Genomic DNA, 27,904 nt, shown 5'->3' on the forward strand with positions numbered 1-27,904 from the left:
GAAAGTTTTTACCCAAAAGTAATGGTAAATGTTTGAAGAGGTAGATGTGTTTAACTGATTTAAACATCACACATTGTAGACACATATAGAAACATCACAATACCCCATTACTATGTACATTTTTTAAACATTTTGTTTTTAGTTGTACGTGGAAACAATAACCCTTCATTTTATTTTTATGTGATGCTGAGGATTGAACCCAGTACCTCATGCATGCTAGGTGAGCACTCTACCACTATGCCACAACTCCAGCCCACTATGTATATTTTTATGTACTAGTTAAAATTTTTTAAAATAAAATCTTCACCATAACCTGCCTTTGTGCACTGAACATGATCTTGTCTCAGCTTACTTCTTAAGAGTTTATTTCTAATCATACTGCTCCAGCTATACTGGCTTATCTGCTGTGCCTCAAACATCCCAAGCAAGCTCCTTTGGGCCTTTTTACTTCCTGTTCCCTTGGCCTGGGATCCTCTTCCCTGGTATCTCCACATGGTTCACTCTTACTTCTTTCAGATCTTTGCTTAAATCTCACCTCTACTGAGATGTCTTCTATGAGCACCTGGCTTCACTACAGCATTCTGTTTTATCTTTTTCATATTGTGATCTCTAACCAAATACTCCTTATTCATCTCTTTTTTAAATTTACTACTTTTTTCTAGACCAGAAAGGTCCATATTTCATCCACAGCTGTGAGTCCACAGCAATGCCTGAACTCAATGAGATTTTGCAAAATGAAATAAATAATGAATAATTCATCCTACAGCAGATTCTCCAGGGGTTTCATCCATAGCACCCATATTCTTCTTTCTTTTCCTTCATGCTTTTATTATTTCCTAGATAGTGAACACAGCTGATAGCTGACAATTCCTCACCCTTACTCAGTGAGGAACATGAATCTTGAAAGGTGGCCCACTCAGATCACCCAGAAGAATAAAATAGGGAGGAAGCCAAAGGAGAATATTTTCTGGGATTAGGTGCCACCAAATCTCCCAAAGGCCCTGATCTGTTTGGATGACAACCTCTTGAACCATGTCTGGAATAGGAACAAAAAGACCTCTTGTTGGGGCTGGGATTATGGCTCAGTGGTCGAGAGCTTGCCTAGCATGGTGTGAGGCACTGGCTTTGATCCTCAGCACCACATAAAAATCTATAAATAAAGGTATTTTTTTAAAGACCTCTTTTTCAGCTGCATCAAAGATGGAAGAAAGGCATGAAATTGGAGTACCAACTATCCTCAAAGTAGAAAAATCTTTTTATCATCTTACATAACAAATCTCAAGAGTGCTTACCTGTGTTGTGTTACCTAGAGAGTAACTACGAAATTACGTGAACCAGAAACCCTAAGAAAGGACGCTTCAAAGGTGAAGAGGCAGAGTAGGTGAGCCAGGAGCCATGTGGAAATGGGACAGGGAAAGCTACTTGACTAATGTCTCAGAACAGAATGGCAGGGATAGCAAAGAAAAGGAGAAAGCAAGAGAGCAACAGACATGCTGGGTCTCACATTGTTCCAAGCAAAGATGAAAGAAACAGTGGGAAGAAAATCCCAAGACTTACAAGAATTGAGCTGCAGTTAATTATACCCGAATGTCGGGAACTTTGTTCTGCTGAAGAACCCCTACCACTAGGTTGGCAAGCTAATACATCATTCATCTCTCTCCATCATATCATTTTACATTCTTACCAAGTTTTAATATATTATGTAGTTCCACCCTATGGGAAATGGGGTAAAAATGAAATAGCTTTAGTAATTTTACCATATCTGGGCATTAGAGACTTTTAAAACCATGTAATGTAGCCCAATGCTTAGTAAAAAGGGTCTAACAATCATCCTTCTCATTGAAAAGACATTATTTTTTCAGATTTTTAAAAAATATTTATTTTTTAGTTTTAGGTGGACACAATATCTTTATTTTACATTTATGTGGTACTGAGGCTCGAATCCAGTGTCTCATGCATGATAGGCGAGCACTCTACCACTGAGCCACAATCCCAGCCCCCAGATTTTTTTTAACATTAATTTTTTAGAAGTAGTTAGACACAATACTTTTATTTTATTTATATTTTATGTGGTGCTGAGGATGGAACCTAGGACCTCACACGTGCTAGACAAGCGCTCTACCACTAAGCCATAATCCCAGCCCCCTCAGATTTATTTCAGAACATCATCACCCTGCTCAAATTTTCAATGATATCAATTCCTCACATGATGCAGATTAACATGTCAGATCTGGGCATTCAAGGCCCTGCTGCAATACTACTAATAATATAAAATAACAATTGCTAACATGTACTGAGTCTTTGTCTTAGTCTCTGGCTAAGTGTTTTTCTCATATCATTTAGTCCTCACAATGATTTTGTGGTTGTTACTGTTATCACCTCCATTTTACGGAGAGAAACTGAAGCAAAGGAAGATAGCAAAGGATCAAACAAATTTTATCTCCCATGGCTACCCATCTTCACATAACCCAACTGCCCTCTATATATTACCTCCACATCCACCTTCTTCTTTCCTTTATTTTGTTATTTTATTTAGATATAGGGTCTCACTAAATTGCCTAAGGCTTCACTACATTGCTGAGGCTGGCTTTGAACTCTGGATCATCCTTCCTCAGCCTCCTGAGCCTCTGGCATTATAAACTTGTGCCACCATGCTCAGTAATCACCTTCTCTGATCTGATTCCATTCCTTCAAGCCCTCTCCTTCCTTAGAAAGCCTTTCCTGACACCAGATCACAGTAGTCTGAACTTCTATAGCACATGGTCTCTGTACCACCTTTAAACAATTAACTAGTTTTATTGTGTATCTCACCTTCCCCAAAAGGTCTTAAGATTTATACATGATACTTCTGTTTTCCACAATACCAACACCTTGGACTAAAAAGGCATTTGATATCCATTTGGTGATGAACTTGTTGATTCTTTTTTTAAATTATATATTTATTGTGATTTGTTATATACGATGGCAAAATGCAATTCATTTCATATTACACTATAGAGCACAATGATTGTACACAAAGTATTTTCACACCATTCGTGTCTTCATATATGTACTTAGGGTAATTATGTCTAACTCATTCCACCAATATTCCTACCCACTGCCCCCTCTCTTCCCCTCCCTCTCCTTTGCCCTATCTAAAGTTCCTCCCATGCTCCACCCTCCCATCACCATTATGAGTCAGCATGCTCATATCAAAGAAAACATTGGCCTTTGATTTTTATGGGATTGGCTTGCTTAACTTAGCATTATCTTCTCCAACTCCATCCATTTACCTGCAAATGCCATGGATTTATTCTCTTTTAATGCTGAGTAATGTTCTATTGTGTATATACGCTACATTTTCTTTATCCATTCATCTATTGAGAGACACCTAAGTTGGTTCCACAGTTTAGCTATTGTGAATTGTGCTGCTATAAACATTGATATGGCTGTGTCCCTGTAGTATGCTGTTTTTAAGTCCTTTGGGTGTAAACAGAGGAGTGGGATAACTGGGTCAAATGGTGGTTCCATTCAAAGTTTTCCATTCTTAATAGGAAACAGGCTCATAGGGAACCATCTGATAAATGGTTTTTGAACAGTGATCAATGAATGAGGGAAAGCAAAACATAAAAAACTAATTAGTGAGAAATCCCTTACCCGTAGTAAATGATAAATAAACTATTTTGTTATCTCTAAGGGTCTGATATAACCTATCAAAAGTAAAAGAATTTTCTCTCCCTTTTTTTCTAATACACATAATGACATTGACTTCTCAACAATTATGCTAATATTGTATGTGCTTTCTTAGGTAAAATCCTGTTTTGATTTGTTACTCTTCCACTGCAGAGGAGAACAACCCTCCTTTAACAGTCAAAGAGTAATTAAGAACTTTTGGACTCTGGATATATAACAAATGGCTCTCTTTTATGAAAATAAAAGAAAGGGCACCAGAAGTGAGTCATACATCAAGCAGTTGAACTTGCAACCCTGATAACATACCAACAAGGCACTTCAACATTTAATTGCTGAGAATGGGGAGGAGGGAACTAGAGGAATGTGATTAAGTTGAGCCAAGAAGATGCATAAAGGTGGGTGTCCCAGGGGTTAGCCAAGAATGTGCAACAATTTTTTAAAACTGAAAATGAAAAACCACTCTCAAGATCAAATTCTTCCTTATTCCATATATCATTATATCCCTAAGGGAAAAACATAGTTCTAAATACCAGAGGAAGGTCATTTCCAATATCATAGCTATTTAGTCCACATTAAATTATTTCACTGATATGGAAAGTTGAATAAAGCACAGATGACTCTAGTAGCTACTTGGGAAAGAGAATATAAATAAAAAGGTTTCTCTTAAGACTGGAGTTTCTACCAAATCATCTGTTCTCTATGATATCTTACACTTTCTCTCCAATGCTTATCCAGGAATTAAAGTGGGGTAGTGGGGTGCATTGTCATTAACTTGAAACTGCAAATTGGGAAAATTAATCACTATGATAAGACTTGTCCTGTTGTAACATGAATAACACACAAAAAGGGCAATTTGCAAGGGCTGAATAAAATAAGACACTGCACCCAGAGCTTTTCCAAGAGCTGCATTAGGCCAGCATCCTTTTCCGTAAAAGAAAGTGTTCAGGCACCAAGCATTCTGACTTGTGGAGGGAGGCCTAGTGTTAGCAGCTCTCCTGTAGTCTGGCTTTTACAGTGCTCATTTCTCAGTCAATAATGGGGTTACTCAGCAAGAACTTTTGGGAAAAGAAGGACAATGGTGCTCAGTATAGCTGAACAATTGACCAGACCTGAGAAAAAGGTATATTAAAAAAAGAGAGAGAGAGAGAGAGAGAGAGAAAAAGGCATATTTGAAAAAAATGCCATTATTATTTTTTTTTACAGGTCAGTCCCCTGATACCCGCCCCTTTCTCCTGGAGCCCATAACCATCAACTTGAAAGTTTTTGTAACACTCTGTGGCAGGTACCTTAAGGAGGTTTAACTTTCTAAAACAGCCCATATACAAATTACTTTGCCTACATTATTTATGTTGCATTATAGGCCACGTGTTTGCTTTCTCAACAGATTTAAAGTGGAAGTTTTTTGATTCCTGTTAATCAACTTTACTTTGCTGAGTCACTTCAGATCCTCATTTTTTCATTTTATTTTTGCACCTTCTCTCCTGATTCTATTTGTCTCTTCCATGCCATTACATTCCCTTAATTCTGACAGTTAAAATGTCCAGGAACTTTGAATTTGTTTATAAAAACAGTTTGAGATTGGTCCTATATAATTTTGGGGGGTGGGGGACAGAAAAGGGCTCCTCATATTGCTAAGAATGGCCTCAAGCTAACAATCCTCCTGCTCTAGCCTCCTGAGTAGCTGGATGGCATCATGCCCCAGCTTACATGTTTTGAAATTCAGAATTTGGTGGGGAGAATTAAACACACTGAGTCACATCCTGAGCCCTACTTACCTATCTATTTTTGGTAGGGGATTGAACCCAGGGGTGCTTAACCACTGAGATAGTCCCAGCCCTTTTTATATTTTTAGAGACAGGGTCTTTCTGAGTTGGTTAGGGCCTTGCTAAGTTCCTGAGGCTGGCTTTGAACTCCCGATCCTCCTGCCTCAGCCTTCCTGGCCGCAGGGATTATAGGTCTGTACCACCTGGCCCAACTAGAAATTTTTAAATGAATAAGGAAACTAAAATATACAGCTCACTCTAAGAGGGACCAAGCTGCCTTGCTTTCATTCCCTTTCAACCTCAAAGGCATAGAACCACAGTGCATCAAGGAGACTCAGATAAAATACAAAGGAAGAAATATGGCTTCCTTGGGCTGTTACATGCCTATGAGTCATGATTAACATCCAGATCCTACTGCAGCAATTTACTGTTAGTCTGCTGTGAATTTGTAAGAACTCTCAAAGCTTGGATTTTCCAGTAAGAAAACGTTCTTCACTCTCAACTCTGCCAGCTTTGGTCCTGTTGTGCTGGTTTCTAAAGCTACCAAAGCTTCTCACCAGTTTGAGGTGAAGGTCCCAGCAGGTAGGAGACTCTGGCTACACCAAGGATAAACCTGCTTCCAGCATCAGGAAAATGACTCAGATAATAGCACACCTGAGTCATCTTCCCATTTGCTTATGAGAGTTGTTAATATTCTTCTTTCAAAGACTGTCATGGTAGAAATTTCCTTTTGGCATGTCTCAAACTTTGTGTGCCCTTTGCTTCCATTCTGCCTCTGCATGCCCAACAAAGAGCTGGGTCAGTGGCTCACCCACTAGTATGTTTAACTTCTCTGCTATGCCTAAACCAATCTAGTCTTAAAGCAGGAAGAACTAATATGACTCCTCACCCTGCTCCAGGGCATGTGTGGGTACAAACTTTAGTCCCTTAGTATTCCTTGTCAGGATTCCAAGTTAAATTCTGACAACTGTAAAATCGTTACTCATTTCTAATCCTTTGCCAGGATTATCTTATCTTCTATTAATACAGAAATAAAAGTGGTAAAATTATGAAAGTAAATACTTCAAATTCTAATTCAGATAATTTTGAACTCAGAGCTCAATTCCTATAGGAAAAAGCAACGTTGGCAAAACTCCCTCAGAAGGTTGGGCTGGATCTTCCCCTCATGCCCATTCTACCTGTGACAAACCTGAAATATAATACTACTGCTTTGGCTTAGAGGGTGAAAGGATCTCTGTTTATCCCCAAGAAATCCAAATGAAGATCTATAATACATATGGAAAAGGGTAGAGATAAAGGAGATCCATAACCAGAGATGATTCCCAAAACTTATTATGATCTTCTTATTGCAAAATATCCCCTATTATTTTTGTTCAAAGCTGTGTTGCCTCATGTGACCAATTTGGTTGATTCTCCTTTTCTTTTCTTTGCCTATTATTTTATCATAAACAAGTGTTTTATGATAAATTCAATGTGTTTATGAATTATATCTTGCACACACACAAAAAGAAATAACTGGCTAAGGCCAAGTGTGGTGGTGCACAACTATAATCCCAAGTTGGGAGGTTGAGGAAGCAGGATGACCACAAGTTCAAAGCCAGCCTTAGGAATTTAGTGAGGCCCTAGGCAACTCAGACCCTGTCTCAAAATAAAAAAAATGGAGTGGATGAGGCTAAGTGATAAGGCATCCCTGGACTCAATCCCCATGCCAAAAAACAAAAAGAAAGAACTGGTCAAAATATAAACAGCTAGGGATAAAAAAAAGCAATGTAAAGAGCCCAGCTCTACAGTGAAAAAATAATAATTAGCTAGAGACAAGTAGCAGTTGTCCACTTCAACTGGGCTATGTGGTCACCAGGTTGCCTTAGATCCACCGCCCACTCCATGAATTTATGGTTCCTGTGTGGTCCCTCTAAGTGCTACATTTTTCAGGCTTGGGAACAGATAGTGCAGAAGCTGAACAATCAGTCTTGGACTAACTGACTATATTAGATCTGTATTGCTATTATAACAATTACTACAAACTTGGTGGCTTAAAACAACTCAGATTTTTTTAAGGGGTGGAGTTACCAGGGATTAAACTCAGGGGCACTCGACCACTGAGCCACATCCCCAGCCCCATTTTGTATTTTATTTAGAGACAGGGTCTCGCTGAGTTGCATTAGTGCCTCATTTTTGCTGACACAGGCTTTGAACTGCGATCCACCTGTGTCAGCCTCCTGACCTGGTGGGATTACAGGTGTGCGCCACTGTGCCTGGCAAAACAACTCAGATTTTGTAGATTACAAGGCCAACAAGAATCTCACTGGGTTAAAATCAAGATAAAGGAGAAACCATTTCCACTTCCTTGCCTTTTCTGGCTTATAGAAGCTACCTTATTTCTTGATCTGTGACTCCTTTCTCTATCTTCAAAGCCAACCACATAGCATCTCTCTTTCACCCTGTTTCTGTTCTTTTATCTCTTTCCCCTTATTTCCTTTCTTGCCTCCTTCTTCAGTGAAGTAGTAATTTTAATTCTTTTTTTTTTTTTTTTTTTTTTTTTTTGGTGGTGGTGCTGGGGATTGAACCCAGGGACTTGTGCATGTGAGGCAAGCACTGCACCAACTGAGCTATATCCCCAGCCCCTTAATTCACTTTTGGGAACATGTAACATGTAAGAGAACGTTGACAGGGTCCAGGGATTGGGACATGGACATCTTTGGGGGTTCATCGGTCTCCTTCCAAATCATTCAATCAGTTATTTCCCCAAATTATGAAAGCAGATATAAAGCATGTACATATTTACAGGAAATTGGACTTTTGTTTAGAATACATGGACTTCTAAAAAAGCTGCGTGTAAAGCAAATTATAATTCAAAGTTATTAGAGAAATGATTTAAAGAATACTGTGGTGAATAATTTTGTAAGTATATTACTTTCCAAATGTCTTGTTTTATGAATCTAAATGCAGTATATTTACTTAGCATCGGGATAAACCTTAAGTATGGGTAAAGTATTTGAATTTTTAAGGCTGTTTGTGGGGAGTGGAGTCAAAAACTATAGAACTCAGGAATACAGTCAGATAGGAGGAATAATTTCTAACGTTCAATAGCACAGTAATTAAAGTTCACAACAATTAATTGTATATTTCAAGACAGCCAGTAGAGATTTTGAATGTTTCTAACAAAAAAATGGTGATAGATGTGCAATTACACGACCCTATGCATTGTATATGTGCACTGAAATGTCAATTGTATCCCATAAATATGTACAATAATTATGTATCACTAATTTTTTAATTATACAACTATTTTCTGACAATCTTTACAGAATTATAATAACCTTCACACATGCATTTCTGAACCTGATAACTCTGGTAGAAGATATATGATAATGAAGACTTGGGGCTCACTCCACTAGTAAGCATGATAGTGTACTAGTTAAGAACAGAGGCTGGCATCCAGCAGCTAGCAACCATGGGCCATGGCCATTCCGGGGATAGCCTGGCTCCTGTGTATCACCTCCACTGTCCTGGGCGGCCCACGCCACCCACTGCTCCTCACCGAGAGCTGGTAGCCTGCCATGGAACCCAGGCCAGGGCCTGGGCAGCAGTGTTGGCATTGAGCAGCTAAGAAGATAAGGTAAAAGTTCACTTTGTAAACAGTGATGGTGTAACACTAACAACCAAAGGAAAAGTTGGTGACTCTCTGCTAGATGTCGTGGTTGAAAATAATCTAGATGTTGATGGTTTTAGTGTCTGAGAGGGAACTTTGGCTTGCTCCACTTGTCACCTCATGGTTGAAGATCACATATGAGAGGTTAGACGCAATCATTGATGAGGAGAACTACATGCTCGATTTGTCTTATGAACTCACAGATCATAGTTGGGCTGCCAAATCTGTTTGACCAAATCTATGGATAATATGACTGTTCAAGTACCCGAGGCAGTGGCTGAAGCCAGACAATCTATTGGTGTTGGCAGGAATTCCCAAACTACGATAACAAGAAATATTTTCATGAAATTTCACCTATTTTTATAATTCTTAATATAACTAAATGAGAACATGGCTGAATGGATTTATTATTATGTCTAGCTTTACCATTTTACTTCACTTTGTGTAACTACTGAATTTTATACTATTAAATATATGCAATTTTTACTTTGGTTAAATTACAAAAGTATCAATCAAATATTAGAAAATAGCTGATAATAATAAATATATATTTTGCCTTGTTTGTGATTAGTGACTTCAGCAAAATGTTACCACATAATCTTTTTTTTTTTTTAAAGAGAGAGTAAGAGAGGAGAGAGAGAGAGAATTTTTAATGTTTTATTGTTTAGTTCTCGGCGGACACAACATCTTTGTTGGTATGTGGTGCTGAGGATCGAACCCGGGCCGCACGCATGTCAGGTGAGCGCGCTACCGCTTGAGCCACATCCCCAGCCCTTACCACATAATCTTATGACTGCTTATTCAGAAGGCAGGTTAAGAAAAGGTAAGATTACCCCTGTTTAATGTGGGTGAAGGCAGAGATTTAAAATGCCTTCTCCAGGGTGTATAACCAACTAGAAAATTTGTACTAGAACCTGCATCTTATTATTTTAGGTTAGTTTTATGTTCAGATTGATACTGGAAAATTATGAACATCTTACTTTTAGCACTAATTAAATGTAAATGTGTGTGAAAAAATATCCACTGAACTGCTTAATTTCTAAGATAGCTATTAACTTTATAAATAAATATTTCAAAATCGATTCAGTGAGAAATGTTTAGTATGAACTTAGACATTATGACACTGTCAAGTTTGATGCCTGTTCTGACTAAACTAGGAGAATAAACTAAAATTAGACATCAAAAAAAAAAAAGAGTAGAGGCTCGGGGACTGGGAAGGGGCCTGGGGGAGGGAGAAAATAGAGGAGGGTTCAGAAGATAGATGATCGATACACAATACAAGCATGTATGGAAATGTCACAGTGATATATAGTAATTTGTTCAATTCATATGTGTTAATAAAAACAAAGAGTAGAGGCTCTGGCATCAGATTACTTGATTCAAATCCCACCTCTAAAAATGTGGAACTGTGTGATCTTGGGTAAATTATTATATTTCCCTACACCTCACTCACCACTTCTTAAACTAAAAATGATAATAGTATCTATTTGGTGGGGCCACCATGAGGTCAAAACACTCAGTATGGATGCCTGACACACCACACATAAGTCCTCAATAAACAGGTCCTTTCTTGCTCTCCCCATTTATACTGGAGATTGAACCCAGGAGTGCTCTACCACTGAGCTATATTCCTAGCCCTTTTTTTATTTTGAGATAGGATCTCACTAAGTTGCTGAGGCTGGTCTCAAACTTGCCATTCTCCTGCCTCTGCCTCCAGAATTGCTGAAATTACAGGCAAGCACTAAGGCCTTTGCTTAGGGGGAGGAGATATACAGGAAGCATCATACAATTTGGATTCATTATCTTCAGGGCTTGAAAATGAAAGTGATAACCGGACATGACTACTAAAAGGAAAGCAGCAGGAAAAATAGTAAATTAAGTTAAAATTTGAGTCTTCCCTTGATAGACACCCATGGTTTCTGCTTGCAGGCTATTTGAAAGATAGAATGACCTTTAATACTTAATGGAAGTGTGAATCATCCTCAACAAACCACATGATCTTACATTGAATATCTGAAAGAACAGTTATATTTGGTATCAGGCAATAATTTGTTTTTCTGTTCAGAACCTTCAAGTAGCTTGTTAGTTTTTCCTTTGGATTTTAATGGCTCTTCACAGCCTCCTGAACAAAAGCCAACCTCACATCCAAGGAATTCAAGCCTCTGTGTAATTTTTCCCTCTTCAATGTTTCCACTTGAACATTGGACACCTCTTCCACAACTCAATATTCTAACCAAAATACAAAACTTTCTAGTTAGGCTATTTTGACCACCTTAAAGTATTATACTATATAGGAGTTAATTTGGTATATTTCTTACCCAGTCTGTAGGCCACTGGAGACCAGAAACACCCATCTTAGATATTCATGTATTTTTGCACAGTGACAGGAATTTAATAAGTGCCTACTTAATATTGCTAAACAAATGGATTACTGTATCCTTCCACTCATTAAATTCATTGCCATACATAAATCTCTGATATGCCTTTTTCACAAAGCTATTTTCTTCAATCAACTGATAGTCTCCTTCTTAAATTTTCTGATTCAGAAGATAATGATATTATACTTCTTTTTTTCCATGGCAGGGAGATGTACTGGGGATCGAACCCAGGAGCACTCTACCACTGTGCTACATCCCCAGTCTTTTCTATTTTATTATTTTGAGATAGGGTCTCACTGAGTTTCTGAGGGTCTTACTAAGATGATGAGGTTGGCCTCAAATTTGCTGTCCTCCTGCCTCAGTCTCCCAAGTCACTGCAATTATAGGCATGTGCTACTGTGCCCAGCTTTAAAAAGTTACACTTCTGAGGTTTATCCTGAAGTTTTGGATTTGGTTTTTAAAACTCCATACATCTATGAGAATTCTCTAAAGTTTTTTGCAGGGCTAGGGCTCACTGTAAAATAAACACTTTCCAGACACAATACTTATGCCAATATCCTTAGTAAGGTGGAATAATATAATAAGTACTTCCTACCTTCATGGTAACTGTGATGGTGCTATTTACATTTGCTTTATGCAACCAGCCTTGTTTTATCACACCACCCTTCTGAGAGCATAAGGAAGATGAGTCCTGAAATAGAGCAAAAGCCATCAGTAAAACAGCAGCCGGTCAGCCAACACTGGGCAGTGGGCACAAAGCTAGGCCCTATCCCCATTTCCTAATTAAAGCAAAGCCCTTCCCTCCCCTGTAAAGATTTAAGAGTTGACTGTAAAATGAAAGACCCTGTACTGTGCACACAGGAGGCAATCAATAATTACTGCATGGTACCAGACTCTCTTCTATGAAAGCCTTCTGAGTTATGCAAACGGTCAAATTGTACCTCAAAATGTCAGACATCCAAGCCATCTGTCCCAAGAGGGATCTATTAGGCAGGAGAGTCCAGATGAATCACCATACCACATGCCCAACACAAAAACAACAATTCCATGATTATCCCACAGGTGGGGGAAACATGTCTGTATACAAATCACAGCCCATTTCACATGAATTTTTTCCCCTCAGCCCATTTGGAAATATAACATTATTTTTAAATTAAAGACATTAATTAGTTTGAAAGCTAGCCACAGAGAATTCAAAATCAACTCCTTCCAGCATCTTTTCTCGATTCCCTTTGGAATCCTTTTCAGCAGCAATGACCTTGAAGAAATCAGTACAGTTACCCTCATCATTACCTCATCTTTTTCACAGTCCTCATCAATTTCAAATACATGATTAGGAATCTTTTCTGGTCTCAGAGATTTGCTGAAAATGCAAGAGAATTATCTTAGACATTGAATAGAATAGAGCAAAATCAACAATAGATGAATAGGGGGCTGTGGCTGTGGCTCAGTGGTAGAACAGTCGCCTAGCACGTGCAAGGCACTGGGTTCGATCTTCAGCACCACATAAAAATAAAATAAATAAAGGTGTTGTGTCCAATTACAATATATATATATAAAAGGATAAATACTTTTATCCTTTCCAAACACAGTAAACTTTTGGTTTTTTTTTTTTTTTTGCTTGTTTATTTGGGGCTAGCCTCATGCATGCTGGGCAAGTGATCTACCACTGAGGCAAACCCCCACCTCTGGATTTATTTTTAAAAAATTATTAATACATGTTAATTGTACAATTAATGAATATCTCCAGACAACTGCATTTCATTTTTACCTAGGGCACTTTCCCAGTCCTTATTGTTTTTTATTTTGAAACTGGGTCTCACTAAGTTGCTGAGGCTGGCCTCAAACTTGCAATCCTCCAGCTTCAGCCTCTGAAGTCACTGGGATTATAGTCATGGGCCACCATGCCTGGCCTGCGTTAATTTTTATATAATAACCCCACTTGTGCAGGCAGCAGCAAAGATTTAACTAATACCAGATATTTAGGGAAGGCAAAAGTTGCTAAAAGTAATGTATGCCAGAGCTCTTAGCAATGAAAAGACCGAATCTTTCCCCAAGTCAAAAAGCAACAACATAGTATAATTCTGGCTTTTCCATTAGTTTGCTTTGTGAACATGGACCCATGATTTTAGTATTGTTTTCTTTTCCAGGAAAGTTCTTGAAAATTGAAAAAAAAAATACATAAATGTCTTTTTTCTCCTTTTGTTTCTAAAACATTTTCTATATGAAATCTTATGAGGTTAGTAGTAGTACAAATGACAAAATGAAAGAAAAGGGAGTGTTCAAACAGGTTGAGTGACTGGTCCAAGGTCACCTAGCTTGGTACATATGGTTTGAACTATGACAGTCTGGGCTCCTAGAAAAGTAAATTCATGCCATTCCTTCAACTGACTTGACAAAGTCAAGGAGCTCATCAAATTGAGCCAATATCTTCTAGCTTTTTCACTGATATCACTGGAAAATGCTCACATCATCCAGTATCAACCGAAGATTATCTTATGATCAATACAGACACACCGAAGCCAAAAAGTAAACTCATACATTTTGGAAAGAATTTCGATGAGGAAAGTTAGAACATATTGAATTAGTCAACATTCTATTTAGCAAACGTTCTAGTTGTTTGATGTTTTGCTTTATTATTATCACTGAGAAGTTTCAGAAATAGTTAAGAAAGGTAAAAAGTTTACAAATTCTCATGCTGGTTTTCCCTGAATTACAAACTTACCATGGCAGCATTCGAAAGTCCCCAGAAAAGTCTTCATATTTGTAGTTTACCACATGCCAATCTGTGCTATAAGTTTTAATGCACTAAAAGAAAATGGAAATCTTTATAATATTGGAAAACTGCAATATATCTACTTTTCAAAAATCTGATAATATACTGATAGACTTTTCAAACCACTTTGGACAGATTGGTATTGGAATCTTCCCACAGGGATCAACTATATTTCTCTAACTCAATCAGTTAATAACAAATACCAATTCATATGGGTCTTTTCAATATTCTGACTCCAAGTCCAGGGAGCACTCAAATCCAAAAGAAAAAAAAATACTGGGAATATGTGCTTCTTGTGAAAACATTTAAACCATATTCTCTGTATTATATCATACAGATGTATGATGTAGATCAATTAAGTTTAGACATTTTATTTACATTGAAAGAAAAATATCTAACATATTTTATGTAAATAAAGTTCAATTTGAAAAACATAAATATACATGTGAGATAAATGTTCTTCTGTGGCCATTAAGCACCTTACCTCTTTGACAAATAAACTTTGGGCTCTCTTTTCAGCATCTTCTGGTACAGTAGACTGAACTGTTCTGTGCTGACGACCTATCACTGAGATCTGGAAGACAAAGAACATTCTTGCTGTAAGAACTGGCTTGGATACTGCAGTTTTTGTTCTTTAAAAAAAGTACTTGTGAACTCACAGATATATCTTCCATTGGGAACATAAGCAGGTCTCTGAGGGGATCACTGTAAATCTGGGTTTTCCTTTGAGTGATAACATTCTCATAGTCCAGGGGCTCTACAACTTTGGCCTTTTCCTTTTTGAGAGACAAAAATAAAGTTATTGTGGGCAAACTCAGAAGAGAGAAACTTATCTCTTTGTACTAAAGATACATACATTATTTTACAAAAGAAGAAAGTATTAATAATAATTTTTAAAAGAGACATTTTCACAAGATGCATAGTCTCCATGACTACACATACATACACCAAACACATACCAAGAGAGTCTCCATTGCTAAACACAAGAGTTTTGGAACAATAGCACCTTACTATGCTTCATCTCTATGCCTTACAAAATATTTTTAAGCTTTTTTTAAAAAATGTTTTAGTTGCAGATGGACACAATAAGTTTATTTATTTATTTTTATACGGAGGATCAAACCAAATGCCTCACACTTTCTAGGCAAGCACTCTACCACTGAGCTACACACCCAGCCCATGAACTTTAATAAAATAAAATTAAAAATGGTAAGATTTGGAAGCCTGTGAGTTGACATTTACTGAGTATACACTATTAGCTGAGTAACTAAAGAGGAAAAACTGTCAACATTCACATGCCTTCTCTGTACCAGGTACACGTCCAAAGACTGTACCAAGTTCCAGTATAGCTGGGGCAAACATGAGTATTGGAGATGCTTAATCTTATGAGCAGGGCATTAAGGGTGAGGTTCAGGTGGCCCAGTCAAGGCGTCCCTGGTGGACTTCTAGTTGAGCTGGTCATTGACAGCAAGGCTCCAGCATTAGGTTAATGTTAAAAGAAACAGAGTCAGTGAAGCTGAGAAATCCAGCTTTTATTAGCGGTTTCTACATGTTAGGCACTGTACTAAGTGCTTTCTGAACATTTTTGCATGTAATACTCATAATAACCCTATGAAAAAGGTTTAATCATTATCCCCATCTTACAGATAAGGAAGTTCTTAACTCAGGTTAAGTAACTTGCTCCCCCCCCCCCTTCAGAGCTGGAATTCAAATCCAGATCTGGCTGCAAAGGAGCTAGTCTTTCTCCTCCACATGGCCATTCCTCCATTCAGAAATACAAAAAGATATTAATGTACAGGGTACTAAACTTGGAATAGGAGCCCACTACTTAACCCTCCTATCATTTTCTCATTCGTGGAAGATACCATGATCTAACATCTATTTTGACCTCTCTGCTTATTTGAGGGCAGGGACCTTCCTGTACTTGTTCACTGCTATAACCCCACACCTAGAATAATACCTGGCACTTGGTGGGCACCCAATCATTAATTGTAGAATGAACTTTGAAATATTCAGATTCAATAGGAATACATCTTGATATGTTATTCTAAACCAATCTGGGCATCTATTAGTGATTTCTACTAATGATGTTTTATTTAAATGAAATTATTAAAATTTCCTAAGAAAAACTGCATTAAGAAAATTCAAGGGCTTATAGCTCAGTGGTAGAGCACTTACCTAGCACATGTGAGCACTGTGTTTGATCTTTAGCACCAAATAAAAATAAATAAATAAAATAAATGTATTGTGCCCATCTACAACTAATTTTTTAAAAATATTGTCTTTTTTAAAAATATTTATTTTTTAGGTGTAGATGGACACAACACAATGCCTTTATTTTTATGTGGTGCTGAGGATTGAACCCAGGTCCCTCCTGTGCTAGGCGAGTGCTCTACTGCTGAGCCACAATCCCAGCCCTAAAAGTATTTTAAATAAAGAAAAAGAAGGGCTGGGGTTGTGGCTAAGTGGTAGAGTGCTCGCCTCGCATGTGAGAGACCCTAGGTTCGATCCTCAACACCACATAAAAATAAATAAGTGAAATAAAGGTATTGTGTCCAACTACAACTAAAAAATAAATATTTATTTTAAAAAGAAAAAGAGGGGCTGGGGTGGGGCTGGGGTTGTGGCTCAGTGGTAGAGCACTTGCCTAGCATGTATGAGGCCCTGGTTTCAATCCTCAGCACCATATATAAATAAAGAAACAAAAATAAAGGTATTTATCCAATTACAAGTAAAAAATAAATATTTTTTTTAAAAAAAGAAAACTCAAACTTAAGATATACTGAAACTTCACCAGAGAAATGATAAATGTTTGAAGAGATAAATATATTTAAGCTGATGTAGACATTAAGCAATGTATACATGTACCAAATATTTCACAGTACTGTTATAACATGAATAAGTTCTACTTTTTTGTTTATCAGCTAAAATTTTAATTTTTAATAATATATATTAAAACAATACAATGGAACAGGGTTAAATTTGTATTTGTGTACAGTATTTGAGGTAGTGTCCGACATACTCCATCCATATAATCCTTTGATAATGGTTTGTATACATGGTTCACAACTGGTCACAGCCATAATCCAAGTTCCACATCTGAAAGACATCTCAGAGTTTTCCTTATGAAATTACTTAGAAATATTAACTATACATAGCTTTCCTAGGTTCATATATAATTACATGAACAGTGAAACCCCACATCATGAAAAACCACAAGAATGGGATCCTAATTAGAATAAGTTACACTCAATGTATGTGTAATATATCAAATATATTCTACTGTCATGTATATCTAAAAAGAACAAATAAAAAAAGAAAAAAGATTACTTAGAAAGATTAAACTACTCTAACCAATGAGAATCAGGGTTCAAATATCTAAAATATTCTAAAAAGACATACTTTTTTTCAAATCTTAATTTTCATACATGTGATGAAAACAAGCCAATCATCCCTAGGATGTCTGTGAGTACTAATGTAAAATGAGTTAAAATAAAAGGGAAAAAAATCATATTTACAAAACTTTGAGTTTTTCCTAAAGGAAAACCTGAAACCCTTGGGCTGTACCTACCATGGATCCAAACAAAAGGAAACTGATGGCATCTCCAAGTCTAACCCTTGGAGTTCATGATCAATTTCTCAGAGAAGTTGAATGAATAAAGCCTTATCTAAGAAAGCAAGCTTTGTGTACTGAAAATAATTTTAAAGTCTTGCTTTTGGTGCCAACTGTCTTCCCAATACTGACTGCCAAAACAGTTCTCAAATTCAATGTTTAACCTGTTGAATTGGCATCTGTTAACCTCTCTGTACAATAATTTCACAAGTATCTGTTTTAAGTAACTTTGAAAAACAAAAACAAAAAATCCTCTTTCAGTTTTCTAATGTAGCTGTCAAATTGATATGGAAAAGCATATTTCAAAATGAATCATTTATTTACATGTACAGTATAAGTCTTCTAAAAATTAAACATACTAGCTCCCTATGTATTTTGATGGTCGTATATTCATGTTATATAAAACGAGGTTTCACTTTTCATTTAAAGTGAATTAAACTTCCCCTTTCAGAAGACGTAGGCCTGTGAATCTGGCTTCACCTCTATGAGAAGGAAAAGAAAAATGGACTGAAGCCCTATATTTTTCTTTCAGTAGGATTCAGATATAAACTTCTAATAGCAGAGACAAGAAAAACCTTTGACTTGTAGAATTATAATGGTTTAATAGTGGCTATTCCTTTTTTTAACTTTTCTATTCAGCTTTACCATTCTATTATTAGACTAATACAGTTACCCTAAATAAAGCTTCTACCACATTTAGAAAAGATTTTTCTCTCTGGTTTGTGATGCAGCCTTTCTCCCAGTTTGTGCAATGATTGTCCTGCAAAGGTCCAGAAAGGTCCAGAAAACTGTGTTATAATAAGTGGGCCTTTACAATCATTCAAATAGCAAGGTCCCACTATGTACTTCCATACAGTTCTGTAGCAATGTTAAGTAAAAGGCAAAAGCATTTATACAATCTGGAGAGAAGTGAGCATATGTTTCAGTCTTTTCTTCCCAAGTAGTGACAGGAAACCCATCAACCTAAATTTGGAACCTACTCAGTTTTCACCAAGGGGAAAACAAAACAAAACAAAACGATCTGCCTTTGAAAGTTCTCATTCGCTGAGTGAATAACTTGCTACTAATAGTATTAGTAGCAACTGTTAATTTAAAAAAAAATCACTCTGTAGTCGTAAGAAAACACCTTCGTATACATTCTGCCTGTTTCTTAACAAAAAATATGTCAAGTACACAAGGAAATTACCACCATTTCAACTTTGAACATGAGGAAACTAGCTCAGAGGCTTAAGTTCATCTACCTACATTAGTAACAGCAGAATTGGGATTCAAACTCAGATCTTTTCTTAAAATTTTGAATTTGTCTCTTTTTGCAATGCCAGAGCTAGAACCCAGAGCCTTATACGTGTTAAGCAATCACTCTATCACTGAGTCACATCCCTGGCCCCAAACCCAGGTCTTCTAATTTATGATTCTTTTTTTAGTGTTTCACAAACTGGACTTATTTGTATGCAATCCTCGGATTTTTGCCACACCTTCTGTGGTATCACTTACTTAGTATTTTTCTTCAAATCAAGTGTCTTCATTGAAATACATTGATGGAAAAAAGAAAGCCTTATATAACTGCCATAAAGGCATTTTCCTAAGCGCTAGTAAAATGAAATTTTAAAATACTATTTTTTGGACCCTAGTTTAGGACACAGTGCACTCTCCTGTGTTTACTCCAACCATTAAGGTCCAAATGCCCATGGACTCCCATGTATAAAACCCTAGAACTGGGAAGAAATGTACAGTCCCACAAACTGAGAAAACTTTTTGAATTGTAGCATGGGGGAAAGGACAGACATCAAAAAAAGACACTCATCAGTACAGATTTAGTTGGAGCCTACTTCTTGGTTCAAAGATAGAAAACAAAGTCCGTAACAGCATCACAACTTTGATTTTAATATTTTGTGGTGGTTCCTGTACTTCCACTGTACAAGATGACAAAAATAAATACATAAATATGAACATGGGTGTGCAAAGTCAATGACACAACCACTTGTGTATTCAAAAACACATGGAATTAGTAAGCCTATTCATACCATCACTAGAAATGTAACCATATAATTTCAATTTCATTTAAAACACAATAATAATCCCATATTTCTCGGTAAACAAAGCAAAATCAGCCTGGTTATTTCTGCTTAGGTATTACAACAAAGGTCATTAGTTTACCAGTAAATCTTTTACTTTAGAAACTAGTTCCCCTTAAGAATTCAAAGAATGTCTCTTCTGCAAGTCTAAAGTGAACACTGGCTTCATAGAATCCCTCCTTTATCACACTGGGAGGAAGACCAGAAAGCTTACCAGTGGAGCACAGGGCCAATTCCAAAACATCCTTGCCCTGCCACCCCTACCACCATCCTATCCTCCAAATTAAGAAGGGGCATGGCAACAACTGGTTTAAGAAAATGATTTTGCCCAAAATTCAGACGCTCATTTTTGCAGTATTGTGACCAGTTTCAATGGCATCTGAACATTTTCCTTTGGAAAATCAGTCTTAGACAAGAAATAGCATGCTCAAAAAGAGGTGAGTCTCTCCTTCCCATCATTCCTCCACTCCGCTCACTTGGGACTTTCTTCAGATCCCCTAGTCATTCAACTTGCCTTTCATTTCAGACATCTGTAGCAGAATTTAGAGTGCTTTCTTCAGAGAATATCTCAAAATAACACTTCACACTCAAAAAGGCCACTGGGGGCATGTCATTTCTGGCAACACAGAAAACAAAGTGAGTTCAGTGCATGACACATTTACTGAGTACCTACTAAGGTGCAGGCCCTGTACCAGCCCCAGGTGATACAGAGATGAAAAGAACCAGATCTTGCCCTTGAGAAGCTCAAAGCCTAGTGGGGAAGGCAGATAAACCTGAGACATTTGAGTTGATCACAGGAGCTGTCATAACTTAAAGTGCCACATGGCTTCCCACACATCCAACAGCTCTCCAACAGCCATGTATTCTTCCAGCAAGGAAACTGCACAGTCTTTTTGTATGCTAAAGTGTATGAATCCATGATTCCCATTCATGTTGAGTAGAAGAATTTCACTGTATGGGCATATGTGGTCACAGATCATGTCATCTTTTCTTCCACTTTCATTCATCAATTCTGTAAGTTCAGAGACTAGGAAATTGACTTGTGTGAAGATGAGGAGCAGCAAAAGTTGTTCTGGGATTCACAGAAGTGAAAGATGCCATCACCACAACCTAGACACTTCTAGAGGGGGATTCTCCACAGCATTGCAACCAAGGAACATAACTATAAGGAACGGTTTCATAGGTTCAAATAAAGAGTACTTGATTTTGTTATGACCCTGTCTTTTCTAAATATCACTACCTCGTACCAGCTAATTTCTGTCTCTTCCCCAATAGGAACTCCAAGTACTGAAGGAGCTTTGAATTACTATAATCTAATGATGATACATGGGAAGGGCATGCCGTCTTTTCAATTTAGTACAACACAACTTGGCAAAATAGACATGAACATATTTTTATAAAGGTTGTTTTTCAAGGCAAATCTTGGCATAAGAACACAAATACAAATTGCATTCAAGACACTGACCTTTCATAAAGCAACTATCTAAGGAAGAATATTACTTTTCATAAGACCACTGGATCATGCTCCTTCCTATCCACACCATGACTGACATTATTCTTGAGATATTCCTCCCACTTCTCTCACCTATAGTGCCTTATTGCCTTTGCTATTCACTGGCATTTATTCATATATAACCTTGTTTTGTCACTTGACTGCTTTGTGGGCGGTTTATTCATTCTCCTCAACAGGATCTTAAACACCCAATGGGGAGGGAAATCTTTGATTTGCCTTATTGGTAACATTAAGCATCACTGTATACCATTTAATTATCTCATTTAATTCTCTCAAAATCCTTATGAGATGGAGGGGTATAGTGGTGCATGCCTGTAATCCCACCAATATGGGAGGCTGAGGCAGGAGGATCTCAAGTGTGAGGCCAGCTGCAACAATTAAAAGAAAAATTAAAAAGGGCCAGGCGTAGTAGCACACACCTGTAATCCTAGTGGCATGGGAAGCTGAGGCAGGAAGATCGGAAGTTTAAAGCCAGTCTCAGCAACTTAGTGAGGCACTTACCAACTCAGTAAGACCCTGTCTCTAAAAAAAAAAAAAAAAAAAAAAAAAAAAAAAAAAAAAACCCTGCAGTGGTGGTTCTTTTACTGTACTTAATTTATAGATTTACAAATGAGGAAATTGAGGCTTAAGCAAATCCAGTATCACAAATTCCTAGAGATGGGATTCAAATCTATATCTGGTGGACCACCAGAACACTTGGCCATGTTACACATGACCTATCTGTATTGAATTTAACAAAAACAAAATATTTCCTCACCCTCGCTTCTACCATGTTTTATTTCTTTGGATGCACTTTACACTTTAGGATTTTCTAAAACTTAAACTATGCTATTATCTTATCACCTTGCCTTCTCATTCCCCTGATGATGCTGAATGTAGCTGGCTTGGAGAGCTTGTAATGTAATTGGATCAGGAGCTTTGCATTTCTAAGCTGTTGCTTCCAATCTACCATTTGCCATCAATGGGTAGGGATTAGCACCTTAGGTCTTTTACTTTGGGGAAAGGAGTTGGCAGATTCAACTTCAAGTGGGTATGAATCAAATTACAAAATTAAAAAAAAAAAACAATAGTAAGATATTGTCAAGGGACCATGTCTAATTCATTTCAATATCTTCCACAGAACCTAGCAGAAAGCCGTGAGAACTACAAAGCCAGAAGCTTTTGTGGTTCCTAGGGATAACCAGCTGAATAATACAAAAGAGATTGATCTTACACATACGCCTTCTAAGCCAAAATGGCAGCACACAGAGAAGGGCAAGTCATTGCTAAGGCTTTCAGAATTAATTTTCAGTCTCCAGCTTTAATTTAGGAATGACAACGTACTGTTCTAAGAATCAGCAAAATGAGATTTCAAAGGTATTTGAGGAAAATAAATTAAAGACTAAGACCCATCATTTGACCTTTATTGGAATCTTAGCATAAGGAAGAAATTATTTTAAGTGCCAAACTTTTTCCTTTTCCAAGTCTCCTTAGCTATTTACATAAATTTTAGAACTCTTTTTTAAAACTGACAAAGAATTTATTTTTTAATCAAGAAATAATAAACATGACTATATACTAGCTATGATTAGTTCACACTTGGTTAATGAAAGTTTTTTCCTTACAGGCAACCCAAATATTATGCAAATCATCTAGATTATCTACAACAGTAAATACAATTTTGATGGACTCCCTAACCCCAACTTCAATTTAGCCAATAATTATAACTTGGACTGGGGATGTGGCTGTCCGCTGAAAACTAAAAAATAAATATTAAAATTTTTTTTTTTTTAGAATTTTTAATATTTATTTTTTAGTTATCGGCAGACACAACATCTTTGCTGGTATGTGGTGCTGAGGATCGAACCTGGGCCGCATGCATGCCAGGCGAGCGCGCTACCGCTTGAGCCACATCCCAGCCCCAATATTAAAAATTTTTAAACAATAAAATAAAATAAAAAATAATAACTTTACTCAACATGATAGCTGATGGATATAAAAACTGATTTGAATTCAATTCCTTGTGGCTTTGTGTTCATTTTCTGCTAATAGCATTTAAATGACTCAAGCATAAAAGAGGTGAAAAAAATAAAAGGAAGGGTTTGAATAAATTGAGAGAATGGAACAGTACCATTTTGAACTTGGAAGAATACTATTTCTATTCTTTAGCACATCATTATTGACAGAAAGAAAAAAATACACTTTGGTTATACATAATGACTTCCGAGTAAATCAGAAAATTCTCAGATATAAACAATTATTACAAATAATTAATTTATGCAAGGAGAAATTAGATTGTACCTGTTCTGTGCCTATCAATCAATTTTTAATCTGCCTTGAATTTCTGTGCTCACCATAAACTCATAACAACCAAAATCTTATTTGGAGCCAGGCATGGTAGACCACACTTATAATCCCAGCTACCTGGGAGGCTGAGGCAGGAAGATTTTACTAGTTCAAAGCCAGTGTCAGCAACTTAGCAAGGCTCTAATCAACTTAGCAAAACTCTGTCTCAAAATTAAAAATAAAAAAGGACTGGGGATGTAGCTCAGTGGTAGAGCACCCCAGAGTTCAATCGCCAGTACCGAAACATAACAATAATAATAACAAAATTTCACTGGGTGCCATGGCATACACCTCTGTGGCTCCAGCAACTCAGGAGGCTGAGGTGGAAGGATTGATTGAGTCCAAGAGCTCAAGACCAGCCTGGAAACCCAGTGCAATTCTGTCTCAAAAAAAAAAAAAAAGTCTCACTTTTTCCTAAGGTTTATAAACAGAACTATAACATACTTAACATTCTTAAACAGAAAAAATGTAAAGAAATGTAATGTGCACAGAGTATGTGGATTTAGCCAGCTAAATTACTTACATTTAATGAAAACAAACACTTAAAGTTCCTATTTGAGTCGCTTGAACATTGCAGCATAAACTTACTCAAGTACACAAGATCAGTGATCTACAAAACAGTCACACATCATTTTCCACACTGGATTTGACATTGGTCTACCCATCTCATCAATTTGCTCCCAACAATGAAGTAAAGTGAAATACCCCATTTTGAAAATTAACCTTGACAGGGGGGAAAATGCACTTTTCTACAAATATTTTGGTTTTCCATAATTAGTCATATTGGCTCTCCCCACTAACTGAAATTATCTTCACCTTTTTTGAACCCACCAGTGCTATAACCTTCTACCACTCTCTCTCTCTCTCTCTCTCTCTCTCTCTCTCTCTATATATATATATATATATATATATATATATATATATATACACACATACATATTCTAGAGGTATTTAAGGTAGGTAATTTTAATGAATATGTCAGGAGCTGGGCACTATGGTGCACGCCTGTAATCCTAGCAACTCAGGAGACTGAGGCAAGAGGATTGCAAGTTCAAGGCCAGCCTCAGCAACTTAGCAAGACTCTGTCTCAAAATAAAAATAAAAAAGGACTTGGAAGAGGCTGGGGATGTGGCTCAAGTGGTAGCGCACTCTCCTAGCATGCATGAGGCGCTGGATTTGATTTTCAGCACCACATAAAAATAAAATGAAGATATTGTGTCTACGTAAAACTAAAAAATAAATATTAAAAAAAAGGACTTGGGGCCAGGTGTGGTGGCACATGCCTATAATCCCAGTGGTTCAGTAGGCTGAGGCAGGAGGATTGGGAGTTCAAAGCCATCCTCAGCAAAAGCAAGGCACTAAGCAACTTAGCATAAAATAAAATACTAAAATAAAATACTAAAAAAAAGGACTATGGTTGTGGCTCAGTGGTTAATCCATTTATATTCTTTCTATTCCACTTGTAACTCAATAGGTGCACCTGCTTCAGCTTAGTTCCATTTTCTGAAGTGAGGCAGGAATCTAGAGATGGCTACTAAAGCCCTTCCTGATCATGCCCTGCAATTTACTATCCTATTGACCCAAACACACCCTGGGCTGATGGTCCTCAGTGACCAATCTGTAATCACTCCCATGTTGCTTTATCTGGTTTAATTAAGCTCAGAGCTTACTCTCCTACTAATAAGTTTGATTTGTTTCCCCAATTCTTGTCCATCCAGAAACTCTTCTCTCACTTTCTTGTCTGCATTACATAACCTATAAGAGGTCTCACTGCTCCTATTGTTTAGCCTGTCTTTGCCCTTAGGAAGTGTGTTAAGTCAGACAAGCACCCCTTGGGTACTATCCGTTGGGTATTCAGCTTTTTTATTTATCTTTCTCTGAAACAAAAAAGCTTGCCTTATCTGTAACGTTTGCTTCCTTCCTTAAACCAATGCCCTCCCCTGTGACAAATGCTCTATGCCTAGTTACACCAGTTTTAGGGACTGACCCCTGTGAAAGGTTTTTTGACTATCTTAAATAAATAATCTTTAGGCATGAAAATGTTCTAAAATTGATTGTGGTGATGATTGCATCTTCCTGTGAATATACTAAAAACCACTGAAAGCCTCACTTCAGATAAGTGAGTTGTATGGTATGTGAACTGTATCCCCATAAAGCTGTTAAGAAAACTAAAACCAAAAAAAAAAAAAAATAAGCTACCCAGTTTCACTTCCTTAAACATACAAGAAAGAAAAACACCTCCAGTATTTAGTAAGAGATGGGTTCCCAGTACAGAAACCCTGTTGCTTTTCATTATAATGCTTTGGTTTCAATGTCTGATGATCCTACACTGCAGCCAGAGATTTCATTGACCAGCTGGCTACAAAATGAAGTTCACTGTTCTGTCATTATCTGAGGGCATATAAAAAAAAGAAATACAAAGCATATAACTTAAGTTCTGTACATTCACTAAGCATCCGTCATGTGCTAGGAGTGGGTTGCCAAGCTGGGAAAAGAAACATATGCAAGATGCCCTCCCACCCACTGCTTTTTTTTTTTTTTTTTGATACTAGGGATTAAACCCAGTGGCTTTTAACCACTACATCCTCAGCCCTTTTTTTATTTAGAGACAGGGCCTCACTAAATTGCTCAGAGCTTTGCTTAATTGCTGAGGTTGGCTTTGAACTCCCGATCCTCCTGCCTCAGCCTCCAGAGAGACTATGATTACAGATGTACATCATCGTGGGTCCTGCTCTGAATGAACTCATGTTCTAGAGGGAAAGACAGCCTCTTACACGGAGAATTACAAAGTGCTAGGCAGGAGTGCAGAGAGTGCTATGTGAACACAGGTAATGGAGTGATTCATTCCAATGGTCAAGGAGGCTCCAAAACAAGTAGCATTTGAACTGAGCCTTGACAAATGACATAATTTGCATAACAGGCAAGAGGAATAAAGGTAGTACAGGCAAAGGAAAGAACAGAGTAGCATGAAGGACTAAAGGTCTCTGTTCGATGAGTCTGGGGATGTAATACAAAGGGAAAAGAATGGCTAAGATGAGCTAGAAAGGTCCATTTATGGAGGGCCATGTATGCCAAGGCAATGAATTTGGACTGTTTCCTAGTGTAGGCAATGGGAGAGCCAGCAGAGGTTTTTAAGCCAGGGAATGACTCGAACAGATGTTTTACTCATATTTATGCACCGAAAGCCAGAAGGTCAGCACTAATGGAAATTAATCCATAAAATGACAACATAGGCTGAAAATTTGTCCCTTTGTCTATATTTTCCAGAAGCAATAAACTGAATTATGGAAAACTACTCATTAGAATTGCATGCAAAACAATTGAGGAAAAGAACATGAGAACTGTTTGTATGAAGAGTTTTTCTTTAAAAGAGGAAGACTGCTTGCATCTCCCCTGTGACAGAGATTAAATTAACCTGAACATTTCATTTTGAAAAGATCAACTGTCAATCTGTACTTAATTTATTCCTAACACCTTTTCAATGGCTAATTTGATCCAAAATGGTTAGCTCGATGAGAAGTAAGTTAGATCACAATATTCCTTTGTTTAAATCCCTTCAATGGCTCACCAGAGCTTGCAGAATAAAGCCCAAACTGTTCAGCAAGGCTTCTAAGACCCCTTGTGGTCTGGCCTCCACCTCTGGCCTCCACCTCCAGCCTCCAGCCCATGCCCTCCAACCATGGTGGGGCAGAATTCTTAATAGGTCACATTATCCCACCTTTGCCAATGCCTGATTCCTGTCTGGTCCTCTCCCCAAAGCCAACTTGAAACCCTCAAAAGCTGCCTAATCTACTCAATTACAAGTGGCCACTCTCTTCTATCCAGTTCTACTCACCTTCTCAAATCCACAGCTAGTATTTTGCTTCCTTCCCCATGCAAGTCCATATCTGAAGTGCCCAGATGCAGTCAATGCTTGTTTGTTTCCTTTTCTTGGACCCCTACCCCCAGCAGAAAGAAGGTTCTGTGGTTGCAGAGACTGTCTTATTCACTGCTCTGTTCCTGGCTCCCCCTTGTTATGTCATAAATGATTGAATGAGCAAACTAAAGGTCCAGTTTTCATAATCTTAACCATGAGCACTGAGTCTTTTTGTCTCTTAGTCAGGTGTAGTGGGACACCCCCTATAATCCTAGCAGCTT

At 37.5% G+C, this 27,904-nt stretch overlaps 1 protein-coding gene across 3 annotated transcripts in view; it reads right to left on the reverse strand.

Annotated features, from left to right (window-relative positions):
• Window positions 1-27,904, reverse strand: part of Dock11 (dedicator of cytokinesis 11) — a 186,028-nt gene that overhangs the window by 124,122 nt on the left and 34,002 nt on the right. For all 3 annotated transcript variants that reach the window (XM_013356047.4, XM_021722391.3, XM_021722393.3), the window contains exons 2-6: window positions 14,901-15,017; window positions 14,726-14,815; window positions 14,191-14,273; window positions 12,759-12,828; window positions 12,061-12,156 (exon numbers count right to left, since the gene is read on the reverse strand). In XM_013356047.4, the coding sequence (XP_013211501.3) occupies window positions 12,061-12,156; window positions 12,759-12,828; window positions 14,191-14,273; window positions 14,726-14,815; window positions 14,901-15,017 (456 nt within the window). The remainder of the gene's footprint in view (window positions 1-12,060; window positions 12,157-12,758; window positions 12,829-14,190; window positions 14,274-14,725; window positions 14,816-14,900; window positions 15,018-27,904) is intronic.

This window comes from Ictidomys tridecemlineatus, chromosome X (assembly GCF_052094955.1).
Source record: "Ictidomys tridecemlineatus isolate mIctTri1 chromosome X, mIctTri1.hap1, whole genome shotgun sequence".
Classification (NCBI taxonomy): Eukaryota; Metazoa; Chordata; class Mammalia; order Rodentia; family Sciuridae; genus Ictidomys; species Ictidomys tridecemlineatus.